Below are 23,109 nucleotides of genomic sequence, written 5' to 3'. Positions count from 1 at the left end.
AGAATAATAAAGACCAGAGAAGGAATGAGTGACATGGATATTAAAAATTATAAAAGGTCACTGAAATATGCTACTAGAATTCTCCAAATACAATAGATAAGCCCTTAGCCAGACTAAGGAAAAAAAGTTCAGGTCAAACTGGAGATGGAAAGGAAGACATTGGCACTTTTGGGTAACATGGTGGACTAAAGGCTACCTCTGTGAAAGCTGCAGCTTGACAGCTCTGAACTCTGAAGCCACCATCTGTGAGTCACTGGGGCAGAGACATAGAATTCTGAAGTCCAGAAGGTGTGTGTGATACCCACCACACCATCCCTCCAGCAGGCTCACTAACACTATGGTGGTCTGAATAAGAATGGCCCCCATAGAATTTGTGCTTGGTCCCCAGTTGGTGGAACTGTTTGGGAAGGATTAGGAGGTGTGGCTTTGTTGGAGGAGGTGTGTCATTGGGGTTGAACTTTGAAGTTTCAAACGCCTCTTATTATTTTCAGTGTGCCCTCTCTGTTTCCTATTTGTGGATCAAGAACTCTCAGCTGTTCGTGACACCAAAGGCTCTAACCCATTGACTGCAAGCCTAATTAATTGCTTTATTTTATAAGTTGCCTTGGTCATGGTATTTTGCCACAGGGTAGAAAAATATCTAAGACATTACTCAAAAAGTAATGTGTGAGGATGGGTTTTCTGCCTGTACTCTTCCTAATGCTATGGTATCTTCCCATAGACTCCATTGCATTTGTGGGACAACCATCAGGTAAAACATTAACACACACACACACACACACACCCCGATAGGGGATATCACCAGGAGTCTGAGGAGGGTGAACAGATTCATCTAAGTCATAGAATACAAAGGTAAGCCTGGTCAGCAGAGGCCACTGGTATTGCAGAGAAGGGAACCCCCCCCCCCATTATAAAGACAACTGGGGAGACATTAATACTTATCCAATCCAGTTTCAGCAACAACAAAACCAAGGACAACAAAAGTCCTCAGGTTCATCCATTCAACCCCTCCATGCTTGTAACTGGCAGTGGCCAATTTCTGAGGCACCAAAAAGAAATGGTTCTGATGCTCCTCTTTTTCCCTTGGTGATTTCGGTATTGTCTCTTCCAAGCTTCCCCTGTACCTTTATGCTTTTACTTTTTATTTCCCTTCATATATTCATCAAATCTTGTTCTTGAAAGTTTTTCTATTTTGGGGCAATATTTTTTTATACCCACTCTCAGTTTCTTCCCTCCAGCCTACATTCAGGGGTATTATGAAGTGTTATTATTGGTGGTGGTGTTAAATATAGGGTCTCATGTAGTCTAGGCTGGCCTGGAGTTCCTGCCAAGGATGATCTGAAGCTCTGATCCTCCTGCTTCTACCTTCTGGTGTACATAGTGCTTAGGGTTGAACCCAGAAACCCTGTATTGCTTAAAAAAATGCTTCATAGTGTAAACTGGGCAGAGAAAAGGTGAAAGCTTTCTCCTTGAGTTCCTTTACAAAGGGGCCACTTTCACTACTTTTGTCCAGTATTTCCTGAAGTGCTCACTCACTAAAGCAATAAAGCAAAAGAAGGAAAAGCATTCAAATCAGAAAAGAGGGTTCAAAATTGTCATTGTATGTAGAGGCCATCATCTTATCATATATGCAGAGATACCACCAAACCCACAGAAAACTATTAGAATTCTATATAACACATCAGAAGTAAGGACTGTTTGGTCTGGTGTAGTGGCTCACACCTTTAATCCCAGCACTCAAGAGGCAGAGGTAGGAGGGTCTCTGTGAGTTCAAGACCAGACTGGTCTACAAAGTGAGGAGAAGACAAGTGAGGTCCAGGACAGCCAGGGATGTTACACAGACAAACTGTGTCATGAAAAACAGAACAAAACAACAACAGCAGCAGCAGTCAGGACTGTTGCTATATGCTGACGGCGAATTGTCTGATATAGAAGTAAAACCTGTTTAAAATAACTGAAAAGTAGAATAAGAAAAAATTCCTAAAAATAAATGTGTCCAATGAGTTGAAAAATCTCTGTAATGAAGTTTATAAAACAGTGAAAAAAGTCAAGAGATTATAAAAATTGAAAGGCTATCCATTGTGCATGGATTGAAAGAATCATTATTGTCAAAGTGTTCACAGTACCCAAAGTGATTTGCAATATCAGTTCAATTCCTAACAAAATACTAATGATGTTTTTTACAGAACTAAAGAAGGCAAGCCTTAATTTTGTCTGGAATGGTAAATCGCTTAAGCAGTAAAAACTGCTGTGGTGGCCCATAGGAATAAGCTTGGCCCATGGGAAGTGGCACTATTGGGAGGTGTGGTCTTGTTGGAATAGATGTGGCCTTGTTGGAGGAAGTGTGTCACTGTGTATGCAGGCTTTGGGGTCTCCTGGTGCTCAAGCTCTGCCCACTAGAGAAGAGAGACCCTCCTGCTGGCTGCCTTCAGAAGAGTCTCCTGGCTACCTCCCGATGAAGATGTAGAACTCTTTGCTCCTCCAGCACCATGTCTGCTTAAATGCTGCCATGCTTCCCACCATGATGGTAATATACTGAACCTCTGAAACTGTAAGCCTGCCCCAATTAAATGTTTTTCCTTATAAGAGTTACATTGGTCGTGTTGTCCTTTTACAGCAATGAAACCCTAACTAAGACAGAAGCTGATACCAAGGACTGTTACTGATGTGATAGGCCTGACCATGGTTTTGTTTGGAGGAATTTGGATTTGGGGACTTTGGAAAGCAGTAGAATGCTTTAAGCAGGGCTTAATGGGCCACCCTAATAGGAAAATGGAAGACAGTGGTCCTGAGAGTGATTTGAATTTTGGGGGCTTGGCTCAAGAGATTTCAGAGGAGAAGAATTTTGGTATGTTGCCTAGAAATCATTTTTGTGACATGAGTGAAGAATAAGCCTGTTGAAGCTAAAATGAAGAGATTTAGATTAATTTCATTGACAAAGGAAATCTCAAAAAAAGCCTAGCATAGAGTCTGTACTGTGGTTCACTCTTGTGAAGAGTGGTCTTCGTTGTTGTTGTTGTTGTTGTTTTGTGTGTTTAAGTGTAAAAAGCTGATCAAGCATAACAATCTTAGGAAAAACACAAAATGTATGGTTCAAGAGTAAAGGAGCACCAGGAAGTGGAATGGAGCTAAATTCTGTATTCAAGGATATTGAATGGAATTAAGAGAGTGGTGACCTCAGCACAAGATTCTACCCAGTTAAACTTATTGTTTGCAGTTGAACAAGGAATATTTACATCATGCTAGGTGTTATTATTACCTGGTTATTTTGTTTTCATTTGGACATAAGGAGATATGATTATGTGTCAAATTGACAAGGGATGGATTGTGATGGAAATTCTCAGTTGTCAACTTGACTATATCTGGAATGAACTATAATACAGAACTTGTAAAGATCTTGTGAGAGGTAAAGAAAAGCTTAGGTCCAGGAATGGTGGTACATGCCTTTAATCCCAGCATTCAGGAGACAGAGACATGAAGATCATTGAGTTCAAAGTCAGTCTACTAAGAAAGTTCCAGGACAGCCAAGCTTAGGCAGTGAAGAAAAACACTGAAAGCAAAATGTTGGTAAAGATGTAACAGAACAAGGGAGCCACGTTTCTGCCCCCGGTGAGCAGCAGAATTCAAACTTCGGCCATGTGGCACTTGCTTTAGAGTCAAGAGAAGAAGGGGTTACTGCCACAATTGACTCTGATTAGCTGGAGCTAGGAAATTAGTGGTGGTTAAGAAAAGACCAGCTGTGGGATACCTGCCAAGAAAAGCTGCTAACTGAGTGGAACCAGCCCAAGAGGAAGAAGTTTGTTGCTGTCATCAAAAATGAAAAGAGTTGGAGGTCCGAAAAGCACTTTGACATCAGACATGGAGATGAAGTTTCAAGCATCACTGCAATGAAATCTTCTGGTATTTTCTGAGAGCACAAAGAAACTGTGTTCCAGATATAGACACTGTGCTTGCATCTGGACTTAACAATGTGTAAGAATCACCCAGATGGTACTGGTTTTGAAGGCATGATGGGGTCATGGAGAGTAACTGAGGCTTGGCATTGTGAGAGACCAAGAAAGCTATTGGTGAAGGTGCAGCCTCAGTTGTAGCTGACAGCCCAGCACTCAAGGGGTCAATCCAAAGAAATTGTGGCTTGGCGCTATGAAGAGAGCCTATAAGTGGCTGTTGGATAAAGCCTAGTTGCAGCAGAAAAGTCCAGTGTATTGGAGACGCCAGTACCATGGGATAACCAACCAAGAATAGCAACAGCAGTGGAGCAGAGTTAATCAGAGCTTAGAGTGCTACAGAGGACAGAACTGAAGAAGTAAATTCTGATCTGTGGGATGACTACCAATGAAATCTGATAACAGGAAGTGAAACCAGCCTAAGATGAAGAAGTTTGTTGCCATCAACAAACATAAAAAGAGTTGGCGTTTTGGAGAGCACATTGACATCAACATGGAGATGCAGTTTCAAGTTTGCCCAGCTGCCTGTCTTGCTTTGGTCCAGTATTTTCTCATTTTGACATTTAGAATGGTAATGTGTATCCTGTGATGTTGGAAGTATGTGAATTGGTTTTTGATTTTGATTTTATAGGGGATTAGAGTTAAGAGAGTACTTGAATCTTGGAAGGGACTTTGAACTTTGGACTTTTTAAACGTTGTTGAGACTGTGATAGACTATGGGGACTTTTGAAGTTGAACTAAATGTGTTTGGACACGACTATGGGGGCCAGGAAGTATAATGTGGTGTTTGAATATCCTTGGCCCATGAGAAATGGCACTATTAGGAGGTGTGGCCTTGTTAGGGGAAGTGTGTTACCGTGTAGGCAGGCTTTGAGGTCTCCTAGTGCTCAAGCCCCACCTAGCAGGGAAGAGAGACCCTTCTGGCTGCCTTCAGAAGACAGTCTCCTGGCAGCCTTCAGATGAAGATGTAGAACTCTGCTCCTCCAGCACCATGTCTGCCTGGATGCTGCCATGCTTCCCACCATTATGGTAATGTACTGAACCTCTAAAACTGTAAGCCAGCCCCAATTAAATGTTGTCCTTTATAAGAGTTGCCTTGGTCATGTTGTCCCTTCACAGCAATGAAACCCCAACTCTAGTATTCAAAAGAGTATTGGATTGGGATGAAGACAGACTCATTAACCAGTGGAACAGGAAAAAATCTGAGAAGTGAGCCCATACATTGCAGCAGAGGATCTTCAAGGAAAGTTACAAGACCACAGACTGGAGAAAGAGGAGCCTTTTCAACAATCAGTGGTGAAGAAATAGGGTGTCCATATATGGAAAAGTAAAAATAGGCCAAGTTCAGCATTTGCAAAAAAAGATCAAATAAAAATGAATTCATAACTTATATAAAGACCTTAAATTATGGAACTGTTTGAAGAAAAGAGGGCAAGTACTTCAGGATATTGATATAGGTGAGGATCATTTGAAAAAGAAGATTCTGAAGCACAGCAATTAAAAGTAATATCAGACAAATGAGTATTGTCAAACTAAAAAGCTTCTACACGTGAAATTAGTACTTCACAAAAACAGCTGTATTTCTATGTCCATTGTAACACTGTTGGAATTTGGTCTGAGAACTGTGAGGAGAATTTTGAATGCTTGTGAGAAAGCTCCAAGAAAACAAGGCAAAAGTCTTGTGACCTCAATTTCTTCAAAACACAGAATTATTCTTGGAATAGTTTTCGTATCTCTCCCAGGAGTAGCAGATAGGAGTGACTTTATTTCAGATTACTCACTGCTTGCTGATATTATTCAATTAAAGGTTTAAACTACCCTTTCTATGCCTCTATGGAAAAACCTGTTTTTGCCATGTGTGGCTTGTCTCTGTGATTGTATACAGCTCAACTAATGAGAACATTACTCGGGTGACCTTTCTTAACCCTCAGAGTATAAATTGTCTGATGCTTTGAATAAATTGGCTTTTGCTTGGAACTTAGTCCATTCATTTATCAGCTCCATTCTCCCAGGTCCTATCTCCTCTAGAGCGGTGACATGGCATTATTTACAATAGTCAAGAACAGAAACAACCGAAGTGTCACCCAGCAAACAATAGAAAGATGTGACATATTTACACCATGCACAATATATTTAATGAAATATTATTCAGTCATAGGAGTGAAATCCTGTCATTTGGACAGCATGGGTGGACCTAGATCATTATGTTAGGTAAATTAAGTCAGGTACAGAGAGACATAGACCACGTGCTCTCATGTGGAAGGTAGCGACGTTTTCATGGATTTTGATTTTATAATTTTGACTTGTCATCATTTTGTAGATTGTGAAGTAGGGCGACAGAAGTGATAGGCTGGGCAGGGGTGGGGAGAAGCTACCCACTGCGCTGGATGATAGTGAGCTGGAGGGAACAGTGATGGGCTGAACATTTAGAAACAGGGAACAAGCATGCAGATTTTCACTAATGATTAACATTTGATGTCATAGGTATACTCAACCTGATTGAAATTAACAATGTTTATTCTTACACGTTAGTTAATTCTGTACCCTTCCAGCAAATTAAAATTTTATTATTATTATTTTTAATGTGTCATTTAGCAAAAAAGATTCCTGGCAGCTCAGAAACATAGTGTGACCCTACTGGAGTAAATTATCAGACCAACTCATTAACGAGATCCACTGATGAGACCAGAGAGTCAAACAGAAGAAAATAAAGATGATTGGAGGGTGCCGGGGGGAGAGAGGGAGAGAGAGAGAGAGAGAGAGAGAGAGAGAGAGAGAGAAACAAAAATGAAGAATGAAAGAAAAATGGATAAATAAAGAAGGAAGAAACAAAATAGAAAGTAAAGTAAACATCCATAACAGCCATAAGCAATTCTAGCAAATTCTTGAAATGATGGAAAAATTGCTACATAAAATTATGAGTGAATATTTCCCCCAGTCTCACCCTATGCCCAGTTCTCCAGCACTGCCGGTGTCAGCTGCCGTTGGAGAAAAAAACAGTTAGAACCCAAGTGGCAGAGGCAATGTTTACAAATTATGATTTAGTGTATTTTAAAATCTAAAGCTGTTTCTAATTATCCTTATAATCATTCTTTAAAAATTGGCTTTGCTGTTATTTTCACTTTTAAGTTAAGATAGTAGTTCTCACAGAAACTAAATGAGGTAATAGACATTAGAAATGGATATAATTAGGGCTGGGGAGATGGCTCAGTGGGTAAGAGTGATTGCTGAGCAAGCCTGAGTATACGAGTTCAAATCCCCAGAGCTCATGTAAAAAGTCAGGTATGTGTCTATAATCCTAGCATGGGAGGCAACTGCAGAGAGAGGAGGTGTGCTGCCTGCCAGTCTATCTCCAGGTTCAGTAAGAGACCTAGTCCAGGGGAAAGGGGCAGAGCGTGAGAGAGTGGGATACCTGATGTCCTCTGGCCTCAGAACGTTCACATGGGTATGCACACCCATACACACGTGCACATATGCCACACGTATACATCTTGTACATACACTAGACACTGTCGACTTATATGTCAGTACACACTCATACACACAGATGAATAACAACCAGTGATAAGGATAGACTTGGACTATACTAGATTATAACTGGGTATTATTTGTTTTAATTATAACCCAAATTTTGTTCATTATCTTAGTGGGGAGAGAACATTACTAATATGAAATCCGAAATGTGGTAGACATAGGAAAACCTTCAGTAGAGGTCTGTAGTTCTGCTGCATATCATGTGACCAGAGTCTAAAGGGTGCATTGTAAGATTGAGATAGCCTTAAGAGAGGCATTGGAATGGTCTCCCTGCAAAGAAATGATAATGTTTGAAGCAATGGGTACGCTGATCATTGCACAATACGTACGGAGCAAAGCACATTGCACTCCGTAATTATGTACAATTATTACGTTAAAAAGCGAACAAAGAAAAATCAACGTAATAAAAAGTACTGCTAAGTTATTTCCTTTTACCTTTAAGTTTGAGGAATCCCACAAACAAAACTCAAACTATAAAAGAAAGCATCCTTCAGTTTTCTAATGTGGAATGATGAAGGGTGAAAATCTTTAAAAAGAAGAAAGGTCAGAAATGTTGACTTGGCTCGTGTCCTTTTGCTCTGGTTTTGAGTAAATGCATTTGTGGTAGTCATGGTACTTTAGGATGGCAGGGGTCACTTATACAGTTTTATTCATATAGCCATAAGCCTTAGTTTTCCAAGGCCCAATTACGAATTATTTGCAAGAACAGAGAAATTTTAAGGGGTGGAGGGGACATGTCAACAACCAAAGGGCGATTGAAGGAGCACGTACCGAGGATTTCCTGAGCAGTGTGGTTTAGATACCGCTTGCATATATAAGGCAAGGTAGACTCGCAGTCCCTGCTCCTCCAGGCAGCTGAGGCAAACTTCAGGGTTCCACAATGATACTCAACAAATGACCCAGGAGTTACCTCTGAAAATCAATACACAGAGAAATGCAGTTTCAGCACAGAAGGTAGCCGTTCTCGTTGCCTCAGTAGCGCCCCCTACAGAACACTCACTATGATTGTGATTACTGAAGTTCAAGTCTAGACCTGACTACAGGAGCCACGTTTGCTGTATCAAAGTAGCGGAAATATTTTACAATTTGTTGCTATTTTGAAAACAGCAGTCTATCTTTGACCCCCATAGACCTTCAATGTTAACTAAATAGATTATCTTTCTGGCTTTTTCCTTCTGCAAAGCTTGCCTTGTAGGAAGTCAGGAAGAATAAAACAATATTTATAAACCACTAGGTGTGGTGGCATACACCTGCAATCTCAGCACTTGAGAGGTCAAGGCAGAAGGACTGAGAGGTCCAGCCTTGCTTGGCTAACCCAGGAGAGCTTGACCCAAAGGGGTAAAAATTAACCACTCTCAGAATAAGATATTTTTTTGTAGGACTGCTCTAAGTCCGCAGCATACCCCTGCATGTTGAAGGTAAATAAGATGCCGCAGGTACCTTGGCTCCAGTTCAGGTAGCTGAGTGGTGTTCCATCAGACCACTGCCAGCCAGCGTTTTCATCCAGCTGATTCAAACCAATCCACACTTCTTTAGCTACCCGGCTCAACTGCTCTGAAAAGAAAATCACGGTGTTTCAACAGAAAAGCAAATAGACAACACAAAAAGAAAGCCAGACGCAAGGCTCCACTGCTTTCTTGAACTGCTGTTTCTTCGTGCCTTAGAGCCATAGGTAGTGCCAGACTAAGATATAAACAAGGGTCATGTCCCCTATGCTGGGGCTTCAGTGAGACAAAGCAGGGTTCTGCCATCTGTAGTTGTAGTCACACAGCCAGCTCCTGAAGACCTGCAGACAGCAATAAGCAATGACCCGCTCTGGTCTATCTGAAGGTGCGTTGTTCCAGACTATGAGGCTCTCCCATTTCCTGCAGCTCACACACTTCCCGTTTTAGATGGTGGAGGCACAGGTGACCATGGCCATGCTCATAGAGTGAAGGGAAGCAAGTGTTCACATTGGGTGAGCTGGAGCCCAAGCAGAGTTGCTGAAAGCTGTCTGAAGAAAAGCATCATAGTGCCAGAGCCCAGTGTTCTGAGGCCTCAGCAGGAGGGACCCAGCCTGTGGGCCCACACACTTGAGAAGAGGATTTTGTGGTTCTGTGGTCCCTGCTTCTAAACACGGTACTTCAGCATCTCCCCAGTTAATCCGACCATGTCTCTTCAATGGATACTGTAAATAAACAGGACTGACATGCTTGCACAGAACAATGTGACCAAAGAAATTGTATAATTATGGTTTTTCTTTTAGTGTGCTTAAGTTGAAAAACAGGTTTTTTTTTTTCCTAGTATGAATGTGTACTACTTGTACAATAAAATTGGGGTAGAAGGAACAATCTATGTCAATAACTTTCAGTGAAAATGTCTAATTTTGTGACCCTCTCTGATATTGCTGTTTTGACATGTCTTCTGTAAAGGAGGGCACCATTTTTTTTCTGATTTATGTGCTTCAGATAATTCACCCACTCCCTTCCTCTCCTTCTTTTCCCTTTCTCTCTCTTTGCCTCTCTCTTTATCACTCTGTCTCTCCATGTGTCTCTCTGTTTCTCTCTTTGTGTTTCTGTGTGTCTGTTTATCTCTTTTTCTTTGTTTCTATTTGTCTGTCTGTCTGTCTGTCTGTCTGTCTGTCTGTCTGTCTTTTGTAAATGCAGGGACCTAGCCTGAAATTGCAGGCAGGTTATATTTAGAGAGTGAGTGTCTGGGCTTGCCTCCTTCCTGTCATTTCAGAACAGTAATTAATAACAGCCCTGTTACTCTCCCAAGTTCCTCTGTTTGGACCATAGGTTTTGTGGCTATCAGGGCAAGGATTGAGTGTATTCACATGTAAGTCTGCTGGTTCTTCTCAACAATTGGACATTTAAATACAACAGTGGAAGTTCAAGGAGTCTGGACACTTTTTAAAAAAGATAAAGGTGCTTTAACACTAAATAGAACATATTGTATATAAACTCCATATCCAAGTTTTTGTGGCATTATATCCAGTCTTTTGGGAGTCGACTCTGAGCAGAAAGGGGCTATCATCTTTGCAGCCATCTTGAGCCATATACCCTGACAAGAGACTTGTTTTCAACAGCCTACAACAGCTGAGCACACTCTGATAATTATTTTGATATACCCATGATTTCCTTTCAATCAAGGCCAGGCAGTGGTGGCACACGCCTTTAATCCCAGCACTTGAGAGACTCAAGGCGAAACTTGAGGAGAGATATAAAAGGAGAGACTTGAGGAGAGAACAGAGCAGACTCTGTCTCGTCTCCAGATCAGACTCTGTCTCGTCTCCAGATCAGACTCCCTATCTTATCTCCATTCTTCGCATCTCCGTCCCTACTCTCTCTCTTGCTAGACCCTGACCCGCGGACCGGAGAAGCAGAATGGGCTGTTACACAGTCTCTTCTTAAATCAGTTGACCTTCCCATAAGGTCTGGGTGGATTGGAAGATTCACTGACAGGACATGTAGAAGTGATATTGTAAATAACATAATTCAAATATTAGTTATTCTTAGAATTACTCAATGTACTCAAAACCATGCAATTGTGCTTACTAAAATACATAAAAAGATCATACAACTTGTAATTAGTGTTTAAAAGTACACACACAGAAACAAAAACAAAACAAAAAATATCATCCATCCAAACAATCAGATAAAAAAAAAACCCAAAAAACCAAAAACCAACCAACCAAACAAACAAACAAAAAACCCCAATCCCTCTCCCCTAGTCTATTTACCTTTATAAGTAAGTTTATCCTTAACACATGAATACAAACTCAGGACTAAATCCTTTTGGATGTTTCTTGTCATCGGTTACAGCCTAGATAATTCTCTATCTCACAATTTGGTGACTAGCAAGAGATATTAGACTCGTCTCACCACTAAAAATACTTTGGTTAGGACGGTTTCTGTCTTTATGAATAGACTTCTATTTTCCCAAACAATCTTGAAAGCCTAATTATAGAATTGAAATGTTTAAATAAAAGCCATTGACATATCTTATTTTTTTTAAATTGCTATTCAAGTTTGATGAATAGGTACAAATTCTCCCATGAGAAACCGTGGCAGTTAGGACAGATAACAGCTGTAATTCATGAACGGCGTGCAAGCTTTTGCACAAGACTCATTACACATTAGTAATGATTTGGGAAATTGTCATTTTACTCCAAGAAGATTCATTCAAATTAGTTTTGATGATAATTCCCCACTTGTGCAGAGCTGTGGAGGAAAGCTGAGCAGTCCCTGTGCATCCATTTAACACAGTCAGTTCTGGAAGACGTCTCAGGCTTTGTAAAGCTGTGAGCCTGCCTCTTTCACCATCCAGTGAATCTCATCCCATGAATACAGATAAAGTAGCTGGGACGCAGCACATACCTATGTGTGGGAATGGACGCTAGTGATAAACAAATATCAAAGTAATTTTATCTGCCTACTCCAAAGGAAGATTGATAGGTTACTACAAGCTATGATACTCAGTAATAATTAAAATGAGATGTAGGCTGGGAAAGATGCCTTGGTAAGTAAGAGTGCTCACTCTGCCAGCATGAGGGCCTGAAGTCACATTCTCACTACCCACATCAAAAGCTGGACATGACTAGTATGCTTGTGACCTCAACATTTTGGGGCAAATACAGGAAGACTCCAGGAGCTCACTGGTCAGCTAGCCTAGCGGAACCTGTGAAATGCTGGTTCAGATAAAGACTCTATCTCAGGAGAATAAGGCAGAGAGACAGAAAGACATCCGCCATCTTGCTCTGCCCTCCAAGTGTATGTGTAGGGGCATCTGCACACTCACGTACATATGACACACATATAATACACACACACATGCACACACACACACACAACACAATATAGAACTATATATCCACCTTTACAGACAGGAACACATACAGGTAAAATAAATAAGCAGATTATAAAAATGTATACACTGCCATTAAGTGGTCAGCTCACACTGTTTGTTATGGATGTGAGACTCTTTCCTAAGGCTTCCCCTGCATTATAAGATACATTGTATACCACCAACTAGCTACTATTATTATTTCCACTTCCTAGAAGGGAAAGCTGAAATGTCAAGAAGCTAAATCACTGCTTGAGTAGCCCTGCAAGTAGTGGTGGCAGGCTTCAGACACAGACAGGAGTCTCTCTCTTCCTTCTGTCTGTGTACTAGATAGTCCCTTGGATTGCACAGGCACCTTGTGTTTTTATACTGTACTGGTCTCTATTGATACTACCGGCTAGGTTTTGTTTGTTGTGGTTGTCAACCTTACACAAGCTAGAGTCATCTGGAAAGAGGAAGACCTCAAGTGAGAACATTGTTTCATCAGATTGTTCAGTAGGCAAGTCTGTAGGGCTTTTTTTGGATTCATCATTGATGTGGGAGGCTCCAGGCCACTGTGGGTGGTGACACCCTGGGCAGATGGTCTTCAGTGGTATATGAAAGCAGGCTAAACAAAGCCAGGAAGCAGCACTCCTCCATGGCATGTACTTCAGTTCTGCCCTTGAGTCCCTGCCCTGAATTCCCTCAGTGATGACTAGCTATTACCTGCAAGTATACAAGGAAATAAACCCATAAACCCTCTCCTTTCCAAGTGACTCTTGGTTATGGTGTTTATCTCAGCAACCAGAGGATTATGTCTGCCTGCATATTTACTGCTTTGGCAGAGCATGGTTATCCCTAAGTTGTAGAACTATGGCAGATTTTTTTCCATTTGCTTTTCTTTCTATATGATTGAATTTCAAATGCTAAAATAACTACAGATGAAGTAAAATTAGAAAAAAAATGTCTGAAACTCAATCAAATGAATGAATTTAATAGTTCTTAATGTTTCTATTATTAATTATTATTAAAAAAATATTAATATGTGAGTGGAGGTTCGTGCTTACAGTGGTGAGCGTGTGGGGGCATGGACAGCTCTTAGGACTTGCTTCTTTCCTGCCACATCATGGGATCCGAGAATTGAGCTGAGGTTATCAGACCTGCAAACAAGCACCTCTACCCACTGAACTACCTTGTGAAGTGGAAGAAGCACACTTTCCAGCTCATTTTCACAATTTTGTTTGAGGCAGGAAACAAAGAAAGGAAAAATTATGGGCACATGGGAGGGAAAGCATGGGGGAAAAGCCTTTATCCCAGGTCTGGTTTATCCATCCTATTGATGGAGACAGGAAGCCTCAGGTACCATTGACTACTGATAGGGTAGTCAAAATTGTTCATGAAGACAATATAATTTTTTTCTCAAGGTACCTTGTCAAATATAAGAAACAAATTGTGTGTACTTTTAAAACTTATAAAATAGTATTTCTAAAGTTATATAGAACTTTGAGCTCCCTACATTCCCCTCCCCCTCCTAAATCTAAACCATACCCTTCATAAATCACCTTATAACTTTAGTCAGAAGAATATTATTTAAAAAAACAAATATCAATTTCTTTTTAAAAAATATATTTATTTATTTATTTATTTATTTATTTATTTATTTTTGTACACTAGTGTTTTGTCTGCATCTATGTCTGTGTGAGGGTGTCAGATCTCCTGGACCAGGAGTTACAGGCAGCTGTGAACTGCCATGTGGATGCTGGGAATTTAACCCAGGTCCTCTGGAAGAACAGCCAGTGTTCTTAACCACTGAGTCATTTCTCTAGCCCCAGAAGAAAATTCTTGAACCTTTAATATTGGTTTAAACTATATCTCTGAGAAATGTTTTGAAATGGGAGAAGAATGATTTCTGAGAAATCTTTAGATATGTAACTTAAGTCCAGCAAAATTCTACAAATATTTATTGCAAAGATAACTAGATAGACTCTCTTGAGAAGCTGTTAGCAGTGTTTGGGTCTGCCTTATTTTTTTCCCTGGGTGCTTCTCTACTAACCCCTGTGTTTAAGATCATGTTAAAAATGTCATTTACTAAATCTCTAATTGTGATTCATATCGGGCCACTCATACCCATATATTCTTTTTTGTTCATTGAGCAACAAACTCTGCATTTGTCTGAATAGAGGTTCCTAACAGACAGGAAACCCTTCAGGCTGATATAGAGGATAGACTGTACCTGTGCTTCTGTGCTTTTCACCATTGACTAAATGGGAGCTTGTCTGGGACCCAACTAAATCATTGGTGGATTTCATTGGCAGTTCCTTAGCTGATCTACCCTGATAAACACAGCTCATATTTCATCTTGGTTTCTTTGTTTCTGTTTTCAGGCCAAAGACCTATTTGATGTTTATTAAAATAAGTGTTATTAAAAATGAAGATAAAAATTTCCTAGCATTGACTACATCCCATTCTTGGGTCAGATAAAACAATGCATAGCTTATCTAGAAGGACATTTCCATGAGATCTGATTTACCAGAGCCAAGGCATTCTGTTGCCTTAAGGTGATCAGTCTGAGATGCCGTAGGAAACCTGTCTCCCCAAACAGCACATTCCAGGCTGAAGTGTACTAGAAATGGCCACTTCTAAACTTTATTTTGACCCTATATCTTAGATTTATTTGTCTTTTGATAAATCTCCAACACTATCATATTATGTATCCATAAAATTATTTTCTTTGTCAAAGCACAGTTTTGTTTGAATGAAGGTTTCTAAGGGAAAGGGACCATGTTAGCCTGATGTGGGAACAAAGTAAAGCTGTTTTCCATCCCCATCACTGCTGGCCCTGTGAAATACTATTGTCTTATATGTGCAGGTGGCTTTTTTAAAAAATTTTTTCCACTAATATTAAAGTTTTGGAATTTACAAAAGGGTCTATGATGGGCCTGGATACTATGATGGATAAGCTAGTAACAAGTAGACTATTTCATTATTTACCAATGGAACTGAATGTCGAGATTCTGCCGGTGATGAGAATTGGTACTTAAGTTGAGGAGTTCCTCCCACCTGCAAGAGTTGCCGGTCACCTGGGTCATGTGCTAGAGCTTCAAATTCCTTTCCTCAAGGGGAAAACTGAGGCATAAGTAGGTGTGAAAGAGAATGGTACAGTGTTCATAGAAAACACATTTGGGATTAGAGGGGTATTAGATGGCTCAGTGGGTAAGGGCACTTGCCACTAAACATGAAAACTTGAGTTTGATCCCCAGAACCCATATGCTTGAGGAAGAGAACTGACTCTTAAAAAATTGTCCTCTGACAACTGTGTGCATGTACACACACACACACACACACACACACACACACACACTCAAAATTAAGGTTTGAAAATTCAGAATTGGAATTTGGACTATATTAAGAAAAGAAAAACACTTTTAAGGATATATTATTTTGTGTCCAAGGACAGAATTGTCCACATGATCCATTTTGTTGCATTATTAGCAATGTGCACCATTTCTGTACTTACTCATTAAGAAAGCTTCTTCATCTTCATCTTTAATGCTTAACAAAGCACCTCCTTGCATCAGGCATGAAGAATGTGCCTCATTCCAAGGGAGAGACGAGAGCAGGTTGAATTGGTAGCAAATGTGTGAATTGCTGTCTCTTTGCCACATAGCGTCACAGAACACCTTTGTAGAGGCTGAAAACAAAGTTCGTTAAAAACACTCATGGCAGTATTCTCTCTGCAGGGATATCTATGATACATTTAAAGAAAATGATTCCGGCTTGCAAGCTCTGAAACTTTAGTGCCTTGACTAGGTCTTTATGAGAAATATGCATTGCTGTTCCATTAATATCTTGTGGTTAAGCATGTTCTAAATTTACCTCAGGAAGCTCAAGAAATAATCAGTAAAGAATCTCTGATACTTCCAAGGGAATAAGAGAAGTTAGTCTTAAGAGAAAGAAATGGAAATGAAGTATTTTTTGGAAATAATATTTGATTCTTTAATAGGCAAGCATTTAGAACTCCATGTTAAACATGGGAATTGAATATTTTCTTAGGATAGTCATTAATGCTGTTCCCAAACCCTTTCTCTTCTAATCCCAAACTGCCAAGATGGGGTGAACATGATGGAGTAGCTATATGTGTCAAACATGAACACAGTTTCGCCCAGCATAGGGATAATGATATCAACATTAAGTAGTTCTTTCAGACAAATAGAAACACAATCCACTTGTAAGGCACTGGTGAAGATTTCATAGTATGCTTAAAAGTAAATTTAATAGAGTACAAAGCATAGATCTGAAATTTGGAGTTTATTGAAATGACAGAAAACAAAGGCCTAGTTGTGTGCTTTTGCTAAAGTTCTAAACCAACCCCTGAGCTGAACTAATTCTCAAACACAAACTCACTCACACAAATCCAAAGTGTAGAAAACATCAACTGTATTTTGGCATATGTATAACTGATGGACAGGCAACATGCTATAGTCTAGACTGTTCTTTCTCTAAGTATAGTCCTTAAAGTAAAGTGACGTCAGGACACTTCCCATGACAGTTTGGTACATAATGCCTATAGAGTTCTTCTACAAATACATCATGTGTACTACCACACTGAAGACTCCTAGATTCCTGTGCTTAAGAAACGTGCATAATACTAATTTGATATACATCAAACTGACTTGACAATGAAATCTTTTTTGTGTGTTCTTTCTTTTTTTTTTAACCTAGACTACTTAGATAACTTCCTTGAGAAATGTTGAAGTTTGATTTCATGTCTAGTTACTGCATACTTTTTCAAGAACCAAGTTAGTTAATTAGAAGTTAGTAAATAATTTACAACTAAAGACACCTATAGTATTTCCTGCCTGATATATGTATTTATAAATGAGTTCAATATTAAAGAAAAACAGAAAAAAAATGATTGTCACCAAACAATGTTTAAGGGAGGGGAGGGAAGAGGAGGTGGAGGAAAAGGGGAAAATTTAGAAACCACTTTGCTGGGATGGTTAGAATGCTCTCATTGAGATGGAATCCATCATTGGCTTTAGGTGGAATGGTAGGCCTTCCCTCGAATGGACAATACACTGGGTTTAGATTTTAGATCGGCTATGTTCCCCTGGCATGGCTGTGAGATCCTGAAAGTTGATTAACAACTTTCAAAAGAGATGTGGAGAGTAATACAGCCCATGGAGAGAAACAGCCCTTTGGAGATTAGCACCCGGGGCTGCCTGCACAGAACTGTAAATTCTAACATCTGAGTTAAACAAACGTGAATGGTAAATGAGCTGACTTGTTAGTGTCTACTGCAAACACGTGTCTGAAGTTTCTCTGTTATATAGACTTAGACATCATCACAGATAGTATAAACCTAAGTCAACTAACATACCCCAGCTATGCATACACAGTCCACATGTATCACTCGAAAAACCCTCATGGCAACTATTTAATATGAAGAATTTGAGGAAGTCCCGAAATAAGATCATATTGAAAGGGCAAGACCAGCTCTTGACAAAAACAGAACCCAGGCAACAGCTTTTCTTATCATGCCTATGGCTGTGGTCTGTATTATAATTCAGACTTACTGTCAGGTCTTTCTCCATGTCAGGAGTGAGCGGCAGGTGTTCTGTCCCCAGGACTAACCTCTGCCTGTTACCACCTTCAAGTAACCACAGGCCACTCAGACACACCTGCTTTATGGAAGGGCTTTGAGATTGTCCCTTAAAGACAGTCGTTCCTAATGCTTGTTTCAGGAAACATCTGCTTTACAACCAGGATCAGGTTTTAAAAGTGTGTCCTTGATCTCAATCCCAAACCTGACCCAGAAACTGAGAGCAGGGAATCACCTTGCTTTTTTTTTTTTTTTAATTCTGCTACAAAATTGTTACAGTGTCTCAGTGATCATTCCAGATGAACGTGGCCAATCTAGGGTCTACACTACTCTGTATTAGCCATCTCAGGCCATTTGACCTAAAGGCTACAATGACGGATTTCATCTTAATGATGAAGGATTCCATCTCAATGAGGATATTCTAGGTACTACCTGGAAAGTGGTTCCTAAAAATCTTTTCCTTTTTCTTCCTCCTTTCCCTTCCCTTAAATATCATTTGGTGACCACTTTGTTTTCTTTTGATTTTAATACTGAACTCATTTACAAATACGTGTATCAGCCAGGAAATACTGTAGACATCTTTAGACATACAAGGTCTCAGCCATTGGATCAGTTTCTTCTTGTTTTCTCCCACCACGAACTCTCCGATCTTCCTTGGACCTTTCCTATTGAGAATTTCCCTTCTGTGCAAACAGGTTACTCCTCATATTGAGATTTCCTTTATGTCTAAAACAGGTTAATGGATGAATGTAGGTCAGAACCCTATTTTTGTTTTCTGAGAAACCACATTGAAGCCATCAAGTGATTTCACTTCCCTGAATCTTTAGTGCCTCAGTTACCCCATTTCCAGATGCATTTCAAGATGGCTGAGTATCTTTGTCTTTAAAAAAGAGTTAAAAATATCTCCCTAATTTATTCTCCCTATCCTAGCTATTTCCTTCTCTCTGTTTCAGTAATTATATACTTTTATGCACATACTGCCTGTAATTCCTCATCTCCTAAAGTTTTTATTGCAACATAAGTCATACACCATGTAATTCAGCTATTGAAATTCCATAATTCAATCTTTAGTATAGTCAGAAGAGTGTGGAAGCATCATAATTGTTTTAGAATGGTTAAATCATATAAAGAAGAAACACAGTACTCTTGAGGGCTGACTCCCCACTTCCCTTTTGGTCTTCATTCCTACCCGCCTCCAGTCCATTTAGCTTTATTGTATTATGATGGCAGCCATTAATGTAGTTTCTGTATTTATATGTTTGCTTTTTATAGATTCCATATAACTGAAATTATATAATATGTGCTATTTTGTGCCTGGTTTTGTTCTCTTCAAATTATGTCTCTAAGAGTTATTTATGTTATGGCATGTATCAATATTCCATTTTTCTTTTACTCCTTAATAGTATGTATTATATGATATGCTACTTAGCAGTTTGTCCATTTGACATAACTAGAGTCATACTGGAGGAGGGGACCTTAACTGAGGAATTGTCTTCATAAAACTAGCCTGTGAACATGTCTGTGGGGCATTTTCTTGATTAACGGTTGACGTGGGAGGGCTGTGGTGGATTGAATAAGCTCCCATATTTGAATGTTTGGTTCCTGTAGTATTTGAGGGGTCACAGTAAAGAAACTGCTGACATGACTGCTCCATGTCATGGTTAAGGGGAAAGTTTTTATTATAGATGAAAGAGAAGGAGGGAGGGAGGGAGGGAGGGAGAGAGAGAGAGAGAAAGAGAAAGAGAAAGAGAGAGAGAAAGAGTAGCAGACTGAACATGGCCAGAGCTCTCTGTGAGAAGAGATAAAATAACCAGAGACAGAGAATCAGAGAATGGAGGGCATGTGGTGAGAATAGACAGGTTCTAAGGGAGGTGAGTAGCTGGAGGAGGGAAGCCCATTATCTGGAGGGTCTGAGGGCAGAGGAGGAGGTGAGGGGAGCTAGGATGCTAGTGTGGACTTCTAAATCTGTAACAGATATTTTATGATCCTGAGGATCCTAGTATGGGCTTTGATATACAATGTCAATGGAGCCATCCATCTCTTCTGCCCAGAGGTAAGGGAAAAGTCATGTCTCTATTTGACAGATGGGAACTGGTTTTACAAGTTCTGAGGAACTCTGGCTAACCTCCAGAAATCCTCCTACAGTTCAGGTTGATCTCCTTTTTGAATATTTGTAGAACCTTTTGTAGTTTGGGGAACTGAAAGTGCCTTTGGAACCAACACCCAGGTGGTGAACTATTTAGTAGGAATCAGGAGGTGTGGCCTGTTAGGGAATGTATGTCCCTGAGTATGGAATTTGAGGTTTCAAAGCCCACTTGTTCATGTAAGATATAAACTCTGAGGGACTGATCTACTGTCACAGCTGCCTGACTGCACATATCCTGCTATGATGGTCACAAGTGCACCCTCTGAAACTGTAAGCAATTCCCCAACTAAATGCTTTCTTTTATAAGTTTACACATTTATGGTGTCTCTTCACAGCAATAGAGTAACTAAGACAAGGGGCTTGCTCACTGGAGGTGGTACCACCCCTGGGACCTTTCTTTGGATTGCATAAAATCAGGATTCCTTTTATGTTCTAGCTACAATGTCCCTACAAGGCAAGTGACTTGTGAATATTTTCTCCCATTTGAAGGAGATCTTTGGTGGTGAGTGTTCTGGGAATAGAATGTGGGGGTGTTAATCACACAGGGCAAGGACTGAACAACCTAACTGCTCTTCTCAATGACTTGATGGGTTCTTTGAAGCACACATTTTCTTGGTTTTGTTTTTTAAGTTATTATTGATGAAGAGAGATATAACACATTGTTGATCCATTTTTAGGGACACTGGTGAGGGTGGTGGTTATGATTGGTGGCAATCTATCCCATTACATCATTCAAAACTGTCTTAACTGAGCAAAGCCCAGGGGTGAATTGGATCATCCCAGAGGATAGAATTCCAAAAATATCTCCAAATGTAATTCTCTGTGTGTGTGTGTGGCAGCACACAACCCAGACAGAGCTGGCATGGCCCAGACTTGCCTCTAAACAAGCCAGAGTTGAACACTGTTTATTATGCTTATTTCCTAACAGAGTTTAACCCTCTTAGAGTTACTATGTTTGTCCATGTGTTAAGTTTAAATCTTGCTCCCTTACAATCAACTTTTACTAACAGCAGCCATCATCTTACACATAGATATTTTAAAGATATTCCTTGTAAGATTAGATGAGACACAGGAGTGTGAATCTTTGTTTCGTTTCTCTCTGTGTCCTGTCTGCTTGTTGACTCATGGAAAGAGCACTCAGCCAACTCGGATTGCATTCCTTGACCCGTCATTTTGAGTTATGTTGGCCACCAGAAACTGAAAGCAATAAGGAAGGGAGAAAGATGGCTCTAATGTACACCATATCAACATGTTCTCTGCTGCTGTGGGGAGGTCAGGGAGTGGGAAGTGGGCTGAGGAAGTGTCCCTCCCCATCACCTCCTGCAACTGCTCCCCCCAGCCTACCTCTCCCCCCAGCTCAACAAATAGCCTGGGGGAATAAAGAAAGCCCTAAGCTCAAGAAAACCAAGCTCCAAGGAGAAAAACTGAAATTGGCTACAAATGACAGGGGTAGGAGGTGGGGGTTGGGTGACAAAAATTCTTCTCAGGAATTTAAGAAAACTGTGCTGGTCAGTTTGTCAACTTGACACAAGCTTTGGTCATCTGGGAAGAGGGAACCGCAATTGAGAAAAATGCCTCCATTAGTATGGCCTGTAGACAAGCCTGTGGAACAGTTTCTTGATTAATGTGTGTGGGCACCCTGGGCAGGGGCTCCTAGGTTGTATAAAAAAGCAAACTGAGCAAGCCATGAGGAGCGAACCAGTAAGCAGTGTTCCTCCCTGGCCTCTGCTTCTGTTCTGCCTCCAGGTTCCTGCCTTGACTTTTCTTCATTGTAGATGTGTTTGGGACTAGGAGCCAAATAAACCCTTTTGGCCCCTAATTGGTTTGTTTATGTTTTATGAAATGCCAGAAGAAGTAAACTAATTTATGGTTAAATTTCTTCATGTCATTCTGGTGTGTAGATAGAGTGAGCCTGAAATAACTTGCATGTTGAAGATTCCCTGGTGAAGAAGTACATGTACCAGATTCACCTTAGCCCTTGTCAAAAATGCAGATGCCTGGGTCCCACATTCTGGACTATTCAGTCTCCTGGGTCCCACATCCTGGACCATGGGGCCTCTTCTCCCAAGTAATTCTAGTGTATCACCTCCAATATTGCCTGCACTTTCTGGCACAGAGCAAGATTGTCCGTCTTTGAGGGGAACATCCAATGCTTTAAAACTCTTTAACATTCACCATTATCTATGTCCAGTCTAGTGGTAGGACCAGCCATGATGAGGCTAGATCATACATTCATAAGTAAAAGAATCCATGCTGAAAGGATGGGATATACCTCAGTGGTAGAGTGCTTGCCTTGGCCTGATAAAGCCTTCAGATTCAATACCCAGTACTGCCAAAACAAAACGTGTGCTGAATAGTGATAGCCTGTCCCCATGAGTACTTACTGAGCATCTGCTGCTCTCGGTGTCTTTTATGCACTGTTGGATTGAACATACACAATAACCCTAATAGACAACGCTATGGTCTTCATTTTGTCACAAGCACTTTCTAAAGATTCACTGCTGAGAGGAAGTTAGACTCATCTTGGTTTGTCTAAATTAAACACCGCCACTCTTTCCTATTTACCGAACCCTGTGGCTTTTACATTGGAAAATAACTCTGTAGATAACTTATAAATCACACTACTGGGACTTAGCTCTTTAATTTACATTTTTTAAAAAAAATTAACGTTGCATCTTATTGTATTCATGGAAGGGAGGAAGGCATGGAGGAAGAGGAGGTGACATATTCTCTGGTTCTCAGGAGCCAATGTAAGAGAAACAGAATACAGAAAGCAGAAGCTATAAGTACCCCTCAAAACTTAGAAACAACAGGAAATCTTTTAGTAAAAAGAAAAATAATCAAGAACTACCTGAAAAATACAAGTAGCTGTTTTATTGTGTGTGTGATATTATATATATGCTGTTTGGAAGCACCCTGCTGGGAAGCTGGCATTGGCAAGTTCACAGACTATTACAATTTGATTCCAACTAAATCATCCTTATGTACATACGTAATGAAGAGGAGCTAGTTAGCATCTCTTGAATGTAGAGGGGGAAAGGATTATGAATTAGAATTGTCTCTTCAAGTCAAAAACA

At 40.2% G+C, this 23,109-nt stretch overlaps 1 protein-coding gene across 1 annotated transcript in view; it reads right to left on the bottom strand.

Annotated features, from left to right (window-relative positions):
- The window catches only part of Pla2r1 (phospholipase A2 receptor 1), a 120,332-nt gene that overhangs the window by 75,685 nt on the left and 21,538 nt on the right, over positions 1-23,109 (bottom strand). The window contains exons 4-6 of the mRNA XM_028769271.1: positions 15,802-15,975; positions 8,922-9,035; positions 8,253-8,393 (exon numbers count right to left, since the gene is read on the bottom strand). Of these exons, the coding sequence (XP_028625104.1) occupies positions 8,253-8,393; positions 8,922-9,035; positions 15,802-15,975 (429 nt within the window). The remainder of the gene's footprint in view (positions 1-8,252; positions 8,394-8,921; positions 9,036-15,801; positions 15,976-23,109) is intronic.

Source organism: Grammomys surdaster, unplaced genomic scaffold (genome assembly GCF_004785775.1).
Source record: "Grammomys surdaster isolate TR1022 unplaced genomic scaffold, NIH_TR_1.0 191, whole genome shotgun sequence".
In the NCBI taxonomy this organism is placed as follows: Eukaryota; Metazoa; Chordata; class Mammalia; order Rodentia; family Muridae; genus Grammomys; species Grammomys surdaster.
The sequence above is the reverse complement of the archived record's forward strand: the minus strand, read 5'-3'. Positions and strand labels throughout refer to the sequence as shown.